We start from the raw sequence: 16,366 nt of genomic DNA, 5'->3' as shown, positions 1-16,366 counted from the left end.
AAGTGCTGCATTGAAACTAAAGCCAAAGAAGTGAAATTTCGGTTTAAATCGAATATAATAGCAGGAAACACACAAAATACATGGTTATAATGAGAATGGCTTGGAGAATAAGATGTGGTCTGTGGTTTTCCCATTCTCATAACCCTCGCTCAATTGGCGTAGCAAGGCTAAAATGTTTAAATTTTCAACACATTCTCGGACGATTGCAGCGTCTAAAATTGAGAAGGATGAGGTTAAAGGATTTTGGTGGTGGTTTGGTGGTTTGGCGTGTTGGGGATGGGCGACAAGTACTCGTACTTTACTCCTAGTGGAACTACGTGAGAAATGGTGCCAACGACGGGAACGATTTGTTTATTTTGGCCAATTTTCCGCCGACGATATTCGGCTTACCCCAAGTTTTACTGCTTCGAGGCTGCTATCTCCGAACGCTAGTTGCAAGAGTGTAAAGACACGAAAAAGCTGTGTTGATGCGATAAGTGAGATGCACACAGCTGGGGAAACGTCAATTCGAGCATGGGACGCACCCAGCGCTTTTCCCGTGTGTTTCCCGTTTTGTTGCAGCAATTTTTCACGCCTGCGTTGCGTCTCAAACCCGGGGCAGATGGAAGCAAGAGTGCGAAAAAAGGGGATGTCCGTTGGAAGAGCTAAAAGTGGACTTAGAGGGCGGGAGAAAGTTGGAGAGGGCCGTATGGAGACCAAGGATATAATTCCAGATGGTCCGGACGCAATCACGTGACTTCCCGACTCGGTAGAAACCTCTCCGCATTTTCCAAATAAGCTCTTTTCTCAGCTTAAACCCAGAAGTCTATTAGGCTCTTGTTGCACCCGAAACTTGTCCGTGCAAAACGTTGTACTAAAACACGCAGACTGTAGCATAAGAGATAGATTCTCATTATCACGACTTTCTCTCAACACACCCTTTACGCTCCACATGACCGACTCGGAATCGCCGTCTCCAGGCCACGACTCGGACACCTTTGACAGAAATGGCAGTCCATTGAGCGACGTGTCTTCGCCGGCAGACACAAACACATCGGCCTCGAATCCGGCCCACCCAACGGACGACTCATCACTAACCGACACCGAGGCCTCTCTCAAGGCCCAATTGGCGGGCTTTGTCGAAGGCCTGGTCGACGACACAAACATAACCGACACAAACACATGTTCAGCTACCGTCGTTGCTCCTCTAATCACTGCTGCTCCCACCACCACCACCACCACCACCATCACCGCTACTGCTAGCACCACAGTGTCCACCACAACAGCAGCAACCACGTCTATCGCAGTTGGCGCGCCGTCTGCCTCGGGCAAGTCCCTCACCCCGGCACAAAGCCTGGCGCGAAAACTGTCGGAAAAACCGCCCACCAAACTGTACAAGAAAACGCAGACTAACCGCCGTCGGTCCCCTCCCGTGGCCACCAATGGCCCCATAGCCATTGCTCCCGCTCCGGTATTGCGTCCGTTGCTCCCCAAGCCCGTGGTGCCTATCCGGCCCAAAAAGCGAGCAAAGTCCGTGGGTGGAGCGTCCGCCAACAGCGCCGCAGTGCCCACCACGGTTGCCCCCTCGGCCGTCACACAGACACCGTCAGTCGTGCGACGAGCCTCCAAGACAGCCTCCGCTAACACCTCCAACACCAAGGCCTCTTCCACAGCCGCCGTCAACACGACCATATCTCCTTCGTCGTTATCGCTCCCCACAAAACGCAAGTCGTCAGACGTGTCGACCGACTCATCGCTGGACATGATGCTGACTCCAGCAACGACTCTGGACATGAGCCTCGACATGAGCCTGAGTCTGGACATTTCGCAGCCTAACTTGGACTTTTGGCCCGACGATCTGGAATGGCAGGACTCGGGAATCACACAGCCCAAGGAGCTGAATCTGGAGGATATTTTTTACGATCTAGATGAGCAAATTATTGCTTAATGTATTTATTTATAACACCAAAGAACACGAAAGTGCGTGAGAGCGAAGCACGAAAACATGGAGTGGATCCCATCACACAAGAGCGCGGCTCGAGGGTGTGAGATCAGTGGCACACCCTGTGTTTCTTCTTCCACGATGTAATAGAGCGTAGCGTCAGATCAACCAGTAGTAGTCTTGATCTCCCTACGTCCTGGAGGGAATCAAATAGATACGACTGAATCCAGACCGTCCGAGGTGGTCCTGATGGGTTGTGCAGTGTCTTCTTGGACTGTTCTTGTTGTGAAGATTCATCTATTGATATTGGACTCTAGGGAGTAAAAAAGCACGCACTGGGGGTGATTTATATTTTAAGGGGTGATAAATTCATTTGTGAGAGTCTTTGAGCTTTTGCATAGTATTTCGGATCTTTTTTGTTCTGTATATCAGAGGTTCTACTTCGTCCCTACTGCATATACCTCAAGTAAGGTCCCAACTAAAAGCTAACAGAGGTAGAGATCTGTAGTTAACAAATTTTCAGCCCTTCTAACAGACCCAATTTGCTTCGTGACCACAAGAAGGTTACCAATTTAATACAATCGGCCACAGAGAACAACATGGAGTACTATTTGTTTGACTCAGACTCCCCTATCTCATTATAGAAACCATTTCTCCAAACAACTCCTTAATACCGCGTCAAGATCCCTCACGTGACTGCGACGTGAAGTTCTCTCCCAAACCCCATTGTTTTTTGACTGACGCCTGAGCAACATGCTTTTGCGGCCTTTTTTTTCGTTATTTGTTGTCTGGACAAAGAGCCATTTGAGTTTCGATAGTGGAAAAAAATTTAAACAAGAAATCAGAAAATCAAAACACCACTCAATGAGTTTAAAAGAAGGATCTGAAAGACAAGGGCCAACGTGGACATGATCGCGGCTGCGTTACTGACCGATCATTGAGTCCTGTGACCTCGTAGTTTTGTTTTTATCCTCTCGACCTCTCCAGCGGATATTTCCGAAATTCTTTTGGCAATCCAGACATGCGACGCTAATTAGCGCCGAATATAATAAAGAAAAATACTGCTGTGATATTAACGACAATACAAGGCTCTATTGTTCTCTGGGGATAAGTGACGACGCCTGTCCAGCAGTTATTGCATCACGTGTAAACCAAGTGCTTGTAGCAACGTTCATAGCGATGAGGTGAGACATTGATACACGGACAAGAGGGTAACATGAGATATTGTAGTGGAGCTAGCGAAATCACGTGGTAACCATTGGATACACGTGACTCAATTGTGTCAATTTACTGCAAGAGCGGATCCAATGGCGCTCATATTCCTCGGTTTGTCAACGTCTACTTATTCTTGTGCATATATAAATCAACCGAACGATTATCCGAAGTAAGACACCCCTTTTACCAGACAACACACGTCATCCAAAGACAGTTGCTGAGACATCATAACAGTTGCTTCACGTGCTGATTAGTCAAGGCTATTATCTGCTCCCCCTATGGCTATATTCAGCTTGTATATACAATACTATCGTGTTCGATTACTGGCCACCACAGGTGAGTCATTAAAATGACAACCCTGTACCAGCCATAATACAGCCCTGTAAACGTTTCGTGTCGGTATCTAAATTGAATGTTATTTGTTTTTCCTCCTCCCTCCCCTGACAAACGGCACATCTGGTTCCAGAATATATACAGTGCACTCTGTTTAGACAGTGGAGTTACAGTTACTTTTAAGTAATAGTTAAGGTTGCCAACTAATAGATGTTGTTTAGTTGAGTGTAAAATGTCGCATTCCAACATTTCGCTCTAACTCCGGCACTAATGCACCCAATCCATCCAAAATCCAGTCCAAACGATCATGAGAGATGGTTAAGGTATTTCCGCATGTGTACGTGCTGCTGGATGTGGGGGATAAGGTGGATTTTGGAAGATGTGCGAGAACGGCGAAAACCGAGGAAGGTGTTTTAGGAGTACAAGCGCAGTCAAAGTTGGCATTGCGAGAACCATAGGGAATAAAATCAGCATAAATGAACTAGAAATTGTACAAGATTCTCGGGCATTTGCCCAAGCGGTTCCATCTATTATCTGTCTTGTATCACAGATCAACTCAACACTTTGAAAGTGTTGGTTTTGGCACTCTTTTTGGCACATTTTCCGACCGGCTAATCACCAACCGAAGCTCAAACAAAGAGTTGAGCTAAGCTAAAAGTTTCTCTTGATCCTGAACTTTAGAACGCCGAACCGGCTACTTAGAGTTCCCGCTCAGCCGGTGTGTTCCGAGACGTTTAATTGAAAACGCGTTTCGTGTTTAGGGAAAGAACACGCTCTGGATAAACCTGAGAGGAGAGATCGGAACGATGAGACGTCACGTGACCCCCATGGGACACGCCACCTGTACGCTCGCTCTCAGTGCAATCTCTTGGACACCCCGAAATCTCGGCTCAACCAACTCCAGACCCCTAATTATGCATGTGATGTAATTTTTCGGCTTGTTATTGTATCGGCTCCTGGAAATAACGTCGAAAAAATATTAGAGTTCCAGACAAGCCAGGCACACAAGCCACAATCGGAAATTAGCCACGAGACCAGTGTCCAATGTCCGAGGGTGGCTGATGTTGAGGACTGCCATACTTGTCGTAGAGGAGGCTGGAACCAAGGTACACTGCACCGGAAATAGCTAACATTCAAAGCTTCAAAAGTGAACCATTTACCGTGTACATTGAAGGGTTGAGTGTTCACTGCCGTACAATATTGGTGTACATTCTGTAAGGGTATCCGAGAGTTGGATGTAGTTTTCTTATAGATAGACCATCTGCAATTGGAATCGAGCCAGTAAAAACCAGTTAATCGACATCGTTATGTAATAAAAACCAACAGCAGAACCGGTTAAGGGGATCAAAGGTCTTGTCCGACAACTATGAGTTTCTCTCGATATAACTGAGCGTCGTGACTTCACAACTAAGACATTCCTTTGATGTTCAGAATACGACTTGACATACAAGTATCGGTAATGTACTTGTAGGCTCTCCTTATGGAGGGCTTGCTCATGGATCTTCATAATGATATACTGTAGAGTCAAAGTGAATCGTGGGCAGTAAAAGGGTCATTGCTACAAAACTGTCATTCTACCAAAGCTCATCTACCAAAGCTCATCTACCAAAGCTCATCTACCAAAGCCATACTCCATGTTATCTCCCACAAGTCGCAGCTCCGATATCGCAGTCTCGTCTTTGGACAGGCCCATAATGCAACTCTTGTACGTCCACATATCATCTTCAACTCTCAATACTCAATAATGTATATACAACCACTGCCGATTCTCTTTCAGCCTTGCACTAGCCTTACCCTTTTCCTTCAACCAAGAACCTGCTTGACAGCCTCCAGCACCTTAGGGAAGATGGACTTTTCGGCCACAATCACGCCCTTGTTCTCCTTGAGGGTTCGGCCCACGCCAAAGTTGAGAGCGTTGCCGTCCTTGTCGGTGACGGTTCCTCCGGCCTCGGTAACAAGAATGTTTCCACTGGCATGGTCCCAGATCTTCTCCTGGTAGGTGGCGCTGACAGGCAGTCGGAGATAGATGTCGGCCTGTCCTCGCGACACAGCCACGTACTTTGCCTGGGAATCCATTCGAACGCCCTCCTTTGTGATGCCGAGCTTCTGGGCGATCTGTGCCTGATCGGAATGGGAAGAGTGGCCGGCCTCGACAGACTCGCAGAAGGTAGCTTCGGCAGTGTTGTGGAGGTGTCGGAAGTGGATGGGAGAGGGGTCTGACTCCCCACTGAGGGGCTCAATGAAAGCTCCTTGGTCCTTGATGGCGCTAGCAAGAACACCCAGATCTTTTTTTTCCTGAGTGGCAACCTGAGTGGGGATCGTGCTCAAATTGGGACATCCAATGACACCGACCTTGACATGGCCATCAACAATCAGAGCAAGACAAACGGCATACTGACCTCCTCGAAGGAATCCCTTGGTACCATCAATGGGATCAAGAGCCCACATTCGGCCAGTGTTGCCTCCCTCGTACTTGCCCCAGTCAATGGCGTCGAGCATAGCGTTTGTGTCGTCGAGGGCGTCGGCGGAGGAGCTTCGATGGCCTTTGACCAGATCCCACACCTTGGTTCGTAGACCCTCGTCCTTTCGAAGCACGTCGGCGTCCTCCTCTCCAACCACGGGATCACTGGGGAAGGCCTTCTTGATGGTTCCAATGATGATAGCCTGGGCTCCGTAGTCCGCAACAGTCACAGGACTAGTGTCGCTTTTGGTCACCTGTCCAGATGTGTCTGTGGCGATGGTGGAAGCGATTGAAGCAGCCAGAGCACTGGCTCGTCGCACAGCGTCCTTGGCGACCTTGAGTTCGGCGGAATATTGGCTCATACTGCTGGTTTTGAAGTTCGTCAAGTGATGAAGTTGCCGTAGTCGAAGCATGTTAGAGAAGAGAAGCAAGCTGCAGCTGGGACGTCATGTCATGTGATGTGGGTGGAGAGAGGATAGGTGGTACGAGGAGGAGAGCGTAGGGGCGCAATCCCTCAGGGACTTTGTTTATTAAGAGATCACGTGACCACCATGTAACTAGTCATACTAGCCACAATCGTGCTCTCTCCCCGTCTCGCTAAACTGCTTTAACTCATTGTGGCTTGTGGCTTGTGGCTTGACAGCAAGAAGCTATAGAGCCAGGGTAAGGGGAGATCGAACTTGATTGGGCCTGATAATGTATGCTTTAAGTTGAGTGCAGAGTTGTGCAGTTACTACCTACGAACGATACAAGTATGAGTACAGTACCGGTGTACGAGTACAAGTATGTGCAGGTATCAGTACTTTGAGGAAAAGAATACGGCTTGTAGAGGCTGATTCATTACGAGAATTCAGTTATCTGCTTCTATTAACACCCAGTGGTTTACTAGTTTTATTTTTTACGCGTCTTATTACAATACAACTTGTCACTAGAGTAAATGAGCTTAATTAGTTGATAAATTAGTTAATTATCAGTTAATGATCTTGTCTGTAGAAAAAATACCGGAATTTATTCCATTAAAAACACCATTTATTCCATTAAAAAAATGTACCATGATGGCGACCTGATTCGTAGTATTTCTTCTATACTTTTACTTGGATAAAAGGATAATCAGTGGAGCACTCTTTGTCAGTGTCGTGTAAAAGGTGTCGATGTTGTACGGAGTGAATATCTTCATCTTCTCGAGTCTCTCGACCTAGTCAGGAATGCTGATCAAGTATCTTCCAGTGGCAACGAGAGTCAACGGGTATTCCTCACAAACTTCCGGGGTTTCTGACTAAAACCTCCTGCTTCCACTAGAGGTCCTTTCAAGTCTCTCTGAATGGCTCATGGACTTGTCACTCTTTCTGTTCCTGCTCTTTTCGACTGATACCTAGATCCGGAGATCAACAAGATGCAAAAACGCGAGCTTCTGACCATGATGACCTGCTCGTTTTTGGAGTTCTCGGAAAATAAATACGAACGTTGGCGAAGACTTGGTTTGGTGAGCAGCCATATCCTGCACACAAGCCCAGGGAGAAAGTCGAATGACAGTCTTGGCCGTCCTACTAGCCGTCGAAACAGCATCAACAATATTCAAACTGAACCTGCATCTATTTTCATTCCTTCTTCCGTATGGGTTCATCAGTTCCTTGAAGTTCCAGTGGATGAATTGATCCGGCAAGTATCCCTGAGCCTCGGGAATTTCAACTCCGCCGGCTTCAGCTTTAATGGCTTTTTCGGCTGCTATCGCATAATGGCAGATCTTCTGCTTAATCTCGTCCTCACTCACAGCCTTGATCTATCTTCTGAACAATAGCAGCGGGATCCACTACAGGAAAGTCTGCAGCACCGGGTAGCTGACAGTTTGTCCCACAACCCTCAATGGCACGTACAACTTGCACTATCTAGCATGGAGAACGACAAAAAGCTCTTCCCACGGCCTTATCTGTTTCTCAGTCCAGACGCTGACTCTAAGGAAAGTGTCTAGCACCAGGAAACACATAGTTGGCTTCCAAGTCATCTGCGTCCGGATTTGTGCGATCGTTGAACATAGTATGTACGGTATCGGAATATTTGAAGGCACTCCATCGTGGACAGAGAGTAGTAAAGTAAGAGGTGTCATCGACACCCGATTGAGTAGGTGGGTACACCCAATATCAATGAGGTCAAAGAGAGCCATTGTGTTCTGTGGTGGGCTGCTTATTCAGACGATCTCGTTCCATGTTTCTCGAATGTTTATGACCTCCAACCCACGCTGTGCGTAGATTCAATGCCCGGTGAAGATGATCGTTGCGTCATCTCGAGCTACTAGTAGTTAACCCATGGTCTGAATAGTCAATTGGGGTGGATTCGAATCGATGTACTTTGAATCGGTGGGTTAAATTGCAGCCGTAAATGAAAAAGATAATGGCATCGTGTTTTTGAAGTATCCATATACTCACGCAACTAGTTCGTTCTTCATTTTCACTACAGTAGCCACATTTTAATCTCAGTACAATATCGATGTTCGGTAGGTATGTTCATACTGCATTGTCTGTAGTCATCAGTTAAAAAAAAGAACGATAGTGTTTTCCAATACAATGAATCAATTAATGAATCCAACCACATCCATGACGTGAAGTTCCAGTCATGGCACCCAGTCCTCTTGTACGACTAGAGGAGCCGATAACGGGTGAGTACATACTGTGCCAGTCCGAAAGCCCTTCCTCTGTCAGCACTACCTGTAGCAGCAGTGCGTCGAAGGCGCACTTCATGAAGTGAAGTCTTAAAGCCAAGTCATTGAGTCCCCGTGTCGAGTACAGGAAAAAGGACTCTGTGTGTCCCTCGATCTTGCTCGTCATATAGGAGATATAACCCTTGATATTATTACCAGGGTCATCAGCCATGAAACTACCTGCTACAGTATACTTGCTATACATACTCGTCAGACTCGTCGTAGCTAGGAAGAGAACAGGAACTACATCAGCCGGTACGTTTTGAATCGAAGGGGGCCAAGGTGCTCCAATCAAGTGAAGGTTCTGTTATCGAAAGAATTGTCCGAAGCGCCAGCACAGGGCACACGACACGCCCCAGTCTCGTATAATCTAAGAAAGTGCTGTATAGGTAGAAGGTGGTAACTTGGCAAGGCTTAGGCTGGTTGCAAAGCCTTGACTGTTATTTTTAGGTCTGCGAGTCTCGTGCTTTTAACGGTACAGTACTTACAGTACATACTGCGGAAGCAATCCTCACTGGCGGCTCGTCCGGTGTTCCAGATCTCTCTCCGCACCAGCCGAGACAACCATGTGTATCACAGTATCTTCCTCTGCAAGAATTTCTTTTTCTCTCCTGGACAATTCAGTCGTGTTACAGATCTGTATTTGTATGGTATGTACTGCCCCCCACGCTAATGTTCGTCAAAACTGCCCTAATCAACGGCTACCAACAAAGAGTTTTTCATGGCAGCCACTTGGCTTATGAAGCTCCCGAGATAATGCGAATGTCTGTGTGGGTTTGTAAACGTGGGTGTTACTCAGACGGCCTGGATCCCTGTCTCCCACTCTACGCAGCAGCGTTTCACCATTGTTTCACAACAGAGTTGCGCGGAGGAGTGGACATTTTCTGTCAAATAAGAATATTAAGGAAGGAAAAAGTCTTCAGAACAGCGTTATTGACGCTAAAGCCTACGGGGCTAAAAATAGGCCACCAAGGACAGGACAATTGAGTACAACGAAAAAGGGCTTCCTGACCAAGAGTGTTGGATGGGTAAATAGCTTCATTTCGGGGTCATTCAGCAAGTAAAAGTACGTTACATGGCAATATGGCGACACTTTTTGGCAGCATCTTCAATCTCTTTTTGAACAAACATTCAACCTCTTTCGGCACAGTGCATTTACATAACCTAAACGCCCAAAATGGATCCAATATTGATCCAGCCCGAAAGTGCCAGTCGATGCGAGGGGTGTAGACACAACCGCGGTGGCGATCATCCAGCATGTTCGCTTCAGCCGGGCGTAAGTAGCTCCGCTAAATGGAATCATGACTTTGTATGACAAGAAAACAACCACCAGCAGATTCGAGGGACTCCACTCCTCATTTACCCCTTCCTAGAGATATTTCTGGAGAAAGCCAAATCCGGGCTTGGCACGGCTGAGTCGTCGTCTGCATGCACCGTTCCACACTCATTTAAACACACAGATATCTTTGCAGCACCACCGCATGACAGATTATGACACCACGGACATGAAAGTAGGGTAAGCTCCAACTTCCAGTGGGTGTGGTTAAGATCAAATGAGGCCAACATGTTGCCCATGGGGCAGTGTGGTTATATAAAGGGGGTATTAGAAGAATGAGAGAGAGAGGAAAGCGGGGGTCTGAAAATATCGAGGCCAAGTTTGTTTTCAAAAATAAATAAACCAGGCAAGCCCCATTTACACACCCTCCATCACTTTTGGGCTTTCCTGAAATTCACACAAGTTATACTCACTACCTTCCTCCCACTTGCACCCCACTAATCATCCCTGTGGTGCTAAGGTTTCAAAGGCAAAGTGCAAACACAGTTTCAGTATCCGTCGTCCCTACCGTTTGAGAAATGATCAAGGTGAGTATTAACGGCTGTTTGGAGGCCGTATGCGGACTGCTGAGGGTGTGTGATGGGTCCACGAAGCTCGCTGGACACCCAGCATGTCTCCAGATGTCGTTACACCCCTAGGAAGGTGCTGTGGCGTGAGTGGAGACCCCATGCTGTCACAGAGGAAACATGAACGGAAATGGAGAAAGAGCAATGGTGGACATGGGAACAGTCAGAACTGGAGATTACGTTGGTATTAAATGTTCTGCATCGCTGTTTTCATCGTTTCTGTGTGGCTTTGGGGTAGCTTTGGGGCTGTCACAGTGTGATTGCCATGTCCATGATAAGCAACTAAACCGGGCGCTAGTCAGGGGCATGGACCGTGTATTCAGCGGACCCATATTCAGTGTTGACTACGCAATCATTGACCAGATAGAAGCTCCAAGCTCGTTTTGTTTCTGTTTCCAGGCCTGGGGCATACGAGCAGAAACACCCTTCCAACCGGAGCTACCCCATCGATATACCCATCACTTCACCAATCCCTCCTAAAGGCTGTTTTATGACTCTTTACATCCTTGTCACCACAGACTTGGTGTTGTTATGGGCTTGTTTTTTACGTCATGACACAAGAAGCCGGCTGCTGTTAGCTCCTGACGCACGGCCCCTCGGTTCCGTATACTAACTCAGGGAATCCGCCGCTCTCTCAAAGGCGAGAAGACCACGTCGTCTGGCTCGGCCAACTCGCTGGTCAGCGACAAAAACCCGCTCCACACGAACCCCCCGAAAATGGTGATTCGAGCACTTTACGACTACGAGCCACAAGGACCCGGCGAGCTCTCATTTTGCAAGGGCGACTTTTTCCACGTGATTTCCAACGAACAGGACTCGGAGTGGTTTGAGGCTTTCAACCCGCTGCGCAACGTGCGAGGCATGGTGCCCGTGCCTTACTTTGAGGTTCTCGGCAAGAAGGAGGGTATCACCTCGCCCGACCCAAATGAGGCTCTTCTCCCCGAAGAACGAAAGGCGCTGCACAGATCGAGTCAGAGCAAGCATGCTCAGCACTCACCTCAACATGTTCTGGCCAATGGGCTAGACGTTTCACAGTCCATGCAGAACCTCAGTTTAGGGGGCGCATCTGGCTCCGGAGGCCACACCAGAGAACCCTCCATGGCGGGCGCATCCGACCGATCGTCGCAGGGCAAGAGCACCCCCACTCTGCACGGCGTGGTGCTCTACGACTTCCAAGCCGAGCGGCCCGACGAGCTGCAAGCATCCAAGGGCGATAACATCATCATTCAGGCCCAATCCAATCACGAGTGGTTTGTTGCCAAGCCCGTTGGCCGACTGGGAGGCCCCGGTCTGATCCCTGCCTCGTTTATCGAGATCAGAGACATAGTGACAGGAAAGGCGGTTGTCGACGTGGAGTCTGCCTTACGGGCTTCTGGCTTGCCCAAGGTGGAAGAGTGGAAAAGGATGGCAGCAGACTACAAGGCGTCCAGCATTGCTCTTGGCAATTTTGACGACCCCCAGCAACACTCGCAGCAGCAGGCTCTGCAGCATGCTCTGCGTGGACAGCAGACTCTGCAGGAACACCAGGTTCAACAGGAACACCAGACTCTGCAAGAAAGACAATCTCTGCAGGAACAGCAGGCTCTCCGGGAACAGCAGGCTCTCCGGGAAAATTACGCTGCCCCTGCCACTGGACCTCTCGTTGTAGCGGCGTCCGTCGAGTCGTTTGCATTACACTCGGGTCGATACTGGTACCTCGTCAACGCAGAGCTGGAGGACGGCTCCATGCGGCGATTGTGCCGATACTACCAGGACTTCTACGTATTCCAAATCAACCTGCTGGGGGTGTTCGAAGAGGCTGCTGGTCACAATGATCAGCCTCGTCTGCTTCCTTTCATGCCCGGGCCTCTTACCTACGTTAACGACTCCATCTCCATGCAGCGACGTCACAACCTTGACGAGTACGTCCGCAAGCTCATGGCTCTTCCCGCTTATATTTCACGGTCTGTGATCATGCAGGAGCTGTTTGCTCTCCGCCCTGGTGATGTGGCGGCCGCCGGTCCCACCGACGACCTTCCACAGCCTCTGACGCCGGAGACCGAGTCGTTTGACGCCGCTCAGGCCGAGGCGCGGGCAAAGGGCATTCATCCCAAATCTCTGGGGCCGACTAATGTGTCTTCCAGCAGCGTAAGCTATTCGGAAGGCACCGAGGAGTCTCGGCCTGTGAGCACTGCATCGGGTCTCATGGGTCCTCCTGAACCCACCGGACTCCCCGGCGGCGGACACCAGCGAATGACCTCTGTGTCCACGGTGGGTCCCACGCCCGATAACCCCGCCGTCAATACGCCGCAGTCGTCATCTAACTCGGTCAAGGTGAAGGTTTTCTATCAGGACGATCTGATTGCGATTCGAGTACCCTCGGACATCGATTACGCTACTCTACACGACCGGTTGTGTGAGCGATTACGGGTCGAGACGCTGAGTCTACTGTACAAGGCAGATGACGGTAGCCGGGTGGTTATCAGCAACGATGAGGATCTGGGCGCTGCAGTGTACGGAAAGAACAAGCTAGTTTTGTACGCTAGTTAAGAGTGGCCTTTGGGAGTGCTGGAGTCAAATTTCGCGTTTCTGGCTGTTCAAAGCGGGCTTCAAACTGTCTGTTTGGTACTATCTGTATAAACTGCGGTTCGAACTATTATAGATCGCTCTTTATGCATTGAGCGTCGCGCGTCTTGCACCCAACCCGTTTGAAAACTTGAACCACCACCAGGAGGTGCGTCCGAAGACGATGTGGGCATTGTGTATTTTAGGTGTAGCATATATTTTTAAGGCTGTGTTATGATTTGAGGGATCGGGGGACCGTACGGGTAGCTATATGTCTTACACTGGCTCGCTTACAGGGTCGTGTCACTTGGTGTTATACATGTATACCATCTGATAGGTATACAGTCTATGTTATTACAGTATGTACAGTTAGTAGACGCCCACTTCAGAAGAGCCGATTAATGCAACGAGTTTCTCCTGGTTCCATCCATGGGGGCATCGTCGTCCATCATATAGTCCGGATCGGTCTGTCCCACCACGGTATCTGGGCTAGTAAAGTCGCTGGTGCCGTAGAAGGTATACCCTGGCAGATCCTCGTCCATATCCACATCCATATCCATATCTCCGTTGTCTATGGCCTCTGAGTGGTGTCTCGTGCCGGTATTTGACCATGTTTCTAATCCAAACTGGTTTGGAGATTGTTGATTGTGGAACAGACCTGCCTGTTGATTTTGGAACTGGTTTGAGAACTGGTCCGAAGACTGATTCGCAAACTGATTTGGGAACTGATTCGGGAACTGATTCGGGAACTGTTGGCCGTAAAACTGCTGTTGTTGGCTCATGGTTGTATCATCCCTTCTGGGCTGATCTCCAAGCCACCATCGACAGAACTTATCCCACACTATTGTCTGAGGGCCGCCCTGGTAAGGCACCAGTGCCTCGTGTGTGTAACCGTCCAACACCTTTTGAAAGTGTCTCTGAGAAATGCGGGCGAGAATATCTGGTGTTGGCGGTTCTGTAGGAAGTATCTGAAACTGTCCATTTTGCTGACTGGGGATAATATCCACGGGATCGGGGTTGTCTTCCAAGTATCGTTCAATGCTAGGGATGAAAATTGTGTCTTTGTTGGAAGTGTCCATGTAGTCACTGTCATCGATTTGATGGGGGTTCTCCTCAAACAGATCATCTTCCAAGGAGTCCTGAGCTGTTGCTGGAACCCCCCCATTGTTGTGTCGAGATAGTGAACCGTCGTCCATTCGATCGCCTAGATTGAGACGCCCAAAGGCATCCATCAGACGAGCACGCTTGACATTCGATTGTTCGTCCCGCGATCGCGTCCGCTTGAGCCGGGTTCCTAGCATTCGGATTGGTTTCCTGTCCATCTTCAGGGCGGCAACAGAAATCTGTCTCGGACTGTAGTTGTACTGGAGTAAGTTGCTGCAGGCGGATAGTGCATGATTAATGCATGAGCCCGAGAGATTGGATCTGGTGTTTACCCGATGGTTTGAAGGAATAAGTGGTGTATTTTTGCGACTGTGAGGTAGATCTGGGTTATCTGGATAGACTTTTTCGGTTATATTTATCGTGGAACTAACCTGTCATCCGGTGTAATGTGTCGTGTGATGTCTTACCTCTGGACACACATGCAGGCAGATTAAGTCCTTCGTATGTTCTAGAAGAGTCTGCATGAAGTAGATCATATTGAGCAGTTGAATCGGAGGTTGAGGCTATCGAGCTAGTAGGGGATATCACATGGTTTGATTTAGTTAATTCGAGTTTTTCTTTCTGGGAAATTGCTTTTGATATCCCTCAGAAACAATTTTATGAAAATTCTGCCTGATGAGGTTCATGCAGGCACTACTTGTAGGCACTATTTTCTAGAAGTACGAGCTGTACAGTTGAAGACCAAACCGTGACCTACAACATAACAAAGCAGTTCCGTACAAGTACATTACGAGAACCTGTAATTTACCGTGAGATTGGTGTGTTTCATCCCAATAATGATACGTGTGGAAGTAAGGTACAGTACATACCTGCTAATAATATGGGTCGCTCTGTGACTACAATGGGCATCCCCTCCTTTGACATCTGGCAAGGTCAAACTGAGGATTACTAGAGATTGTAGTTAGCGGGGGATACGAGTACTCGTAAGGTACAGGTACAATGTAGGCTACTACATGCTGTTAATAATTCGTAAATCAGTTCCTAAACTAGCTACCAGGAGTCCCTCAACAGCCGTGTGATCTCAAGAAAGGAGACGTTCAGACAAGTTGCAGCATCGAGGAACTGCCCAGACGCCCAGTTACTGGACCCGCTGGTTCAAATTATGCATTTAGTGAGGGGGTGGGTTGTAGTCTAGGCTCCTCAGAAGCAGTAGTGTTGGTGTCTTAAGCTGACCACACAGCTAAGTCAACTTGTACAGATTAAAAGGATTGACAGAAGGATGAAGTTGAGATGGCACCGCTATATTACAAGTTGCTTCACCAGCACTTCTACAGTGGTCGTTCTCTGATACTCTACAGTAGCTGGAGGAGCTCTCGTACGCACTTAACTTGACTGACTGTTGGTGACTGTGACGTTCAAGAGAGACACGGTCCAACAAAGCCCACTACGAGCAGCTACAGTAGCGAAAGCTTCCTTATTCGAGTACCCACTCTTGAAAGAAGCTTGCCTCTGAGATGTCCACAATGACCGTCTGTTTCGCCGTTGGCGGGTTGAAAACAGAGTCTCGCACATTCTCACGGGTGCCGAAAAGGCTCAGCTGAGGAATGGAGACTCCCATTCCAACACGTCGACTTAACTCCAGATAGTCGAGGCTTAGATCTAACCCTATGGGGAATAAGAAAGGCGATCAACGGTTAATTTCGGGGTGGTAGGCTGGTGTGGGGAGCATGTGGAGGAGTGTGTGGATAGATTAGGGGCGGCCAGCCGGTAGCTAGTTGAGGGTTATTTCGCTCAGACCCCTCTTATCATATACCTCAACTGCCCGACTCTTAATTTTGAAGTATTGGAGCCTCATGGGTATCCAGATGACCCAAGCTTGAAGGTATTTGTACACATGGTTGCAGTTAAGCAAATACCTCATGTCTCAGCGGGACTTGATCTATGAGCCGTCTGCGATTAGCTGTGGGCTGGATATATATCGAGTTTTTTGCAACCAATTGCTCTTATCTGCATTTCCAGCTTCCACATGTGTCGTTTCCGTGTCGCTTCCTTGTCATTCTCATGTTCCCATGTCATGCCCCCTCTGCGTCTTCTAACCGCACATGATGTCATGCATCCCAACAGTATAGCGTTTATCTTATCTCGGTTATAACGGCATGGTTTAGGTGGCATAGAACTTTGGCACGTCGGG

At 48.4% G+C, this 16,366-nt stretch overlaps 5 protein-coding genes and 1 pseudogene across 5 annotated transcripts; 2 read left to right on the top strand and 4 right to left on the bottom strand.

Moving 5' to 3' along the window:
* Window positions 1-931: 931 nt before the first annotated feature.
* On the top strand, window positions 932-1,927 carry YALI1_F35163g (uncharacterized protein; the record flags this gene model as incomplete). Its single annotated transcript, XM_505958.1, has 1 exon — window positions 932-1,927. The coding sequence occupies one exon, from the start codon at window positions 932-934 to the stop codon at window positions 1,925-1,927; it is 996 nt and encodes a 331-aa protein (XP_505958.1).
* A 3,345-nt stretch (window positions 1,928-5,272) lies between these two features.
* YALI1_F35109g (uncharacterized protein) lies at window positions 5,273-6,343 on the bottom strand (the record flags this gene model as incomplete). The annotated part of the gene is made up of 1 exon (XM_505957.3): window positions 5,273-6,343. One exon carries the CDS (start codon window positions 6,341-6,343, stop codon window positions 5,273-5,275), a length of 1,071 nt encoding a protein of 356 aa, XP_505957.3.
* A 677-nt stretch (window positions 6,344-7,020) lies between these two features.
* YALI1_F35092g (Compare to YALI0F27654g, Misc non-coding, similar to uniprot|Q03558 Saccharomyces cerevisiae YHR179w OYE2 NADPH dehydrogenase (old yellow enzyme) isoform 1 gene relics) lies at window positions 7,021-8,091 on the bottom strand (annotated as a pseudogene).
* A 2,388-nt stretch (window positions 8,092-10,479) lies between these two features.
* Window positions 10,480-13,056, top strand: YALI1_F35061g (uncharacterized protein; the record flags this gene model as incomplete). Its single annotated transcript, XM_505956.3, has 2 exons — window positions 10,480-10,488; window positions 11,146-13,056. 2 exons carry the CDS (start codon window positions 10,480-10,482, stop codon window positions 13,054-13,056), a joined length of 1,920 nt encoding a protein of 639 aa, XP_505956.1.
* Window positions 13,057-13,469: 413 nt separating this feature from the next.
* On the bottom strand, window positions 13,470-14,393 carry YALI1_F35029g (uncharacterized protein; the record flags this gene model as incomplete). Its single annotated transcript, XM_505955.3, has 1 exon — window positions 13,470-14,393. The coding sequence occupies one exon, from the start codon at window positions 14,391-14,393 to the stop codon at window positions 13,470-13,472; it is 924 nt and encodes a 307-aa protein (XP_505955.3).
* Window positions 14,394-15,415: 1,022 nt separating this feature from the next.
* Window positions 15,416-15,793, bottom strand: YALI1_F35015g (uncharacterized protein; the record flags this gene model as incomplete). Its single annotated transcript, XM_068283490.1, has 2 exons — window positions 15,416-15,619; window positions 15,662-15,793. 2 exons carry the CDS (start codon window positions 15,791-15,793, stop codon window positions 15,416-15,418), a joined length of 336 nt encoding a protein of 111 aa, XP_068139591.1.
* Between the last annotated feature and the right edge of the window lie 573 nt (window positions 15,794-16,366).

The sequence above is a fragment of the Yarrowia lipolytica genome, chromosome 1F (genome assembly GCF_001761485.1).
Source record: "Yarrowia lipolytica chromosome 1F, complete sequence".
Taxonomy (NCBI): Eukaryota; Fungi; Ascomycota; class Dipodascomycetes; order Dipodascales; genus Yarrowia; species Yarrowia lipolytica.
This window is presented reverse-complemented; position numbering and strand designations above follow the sequence as displayed.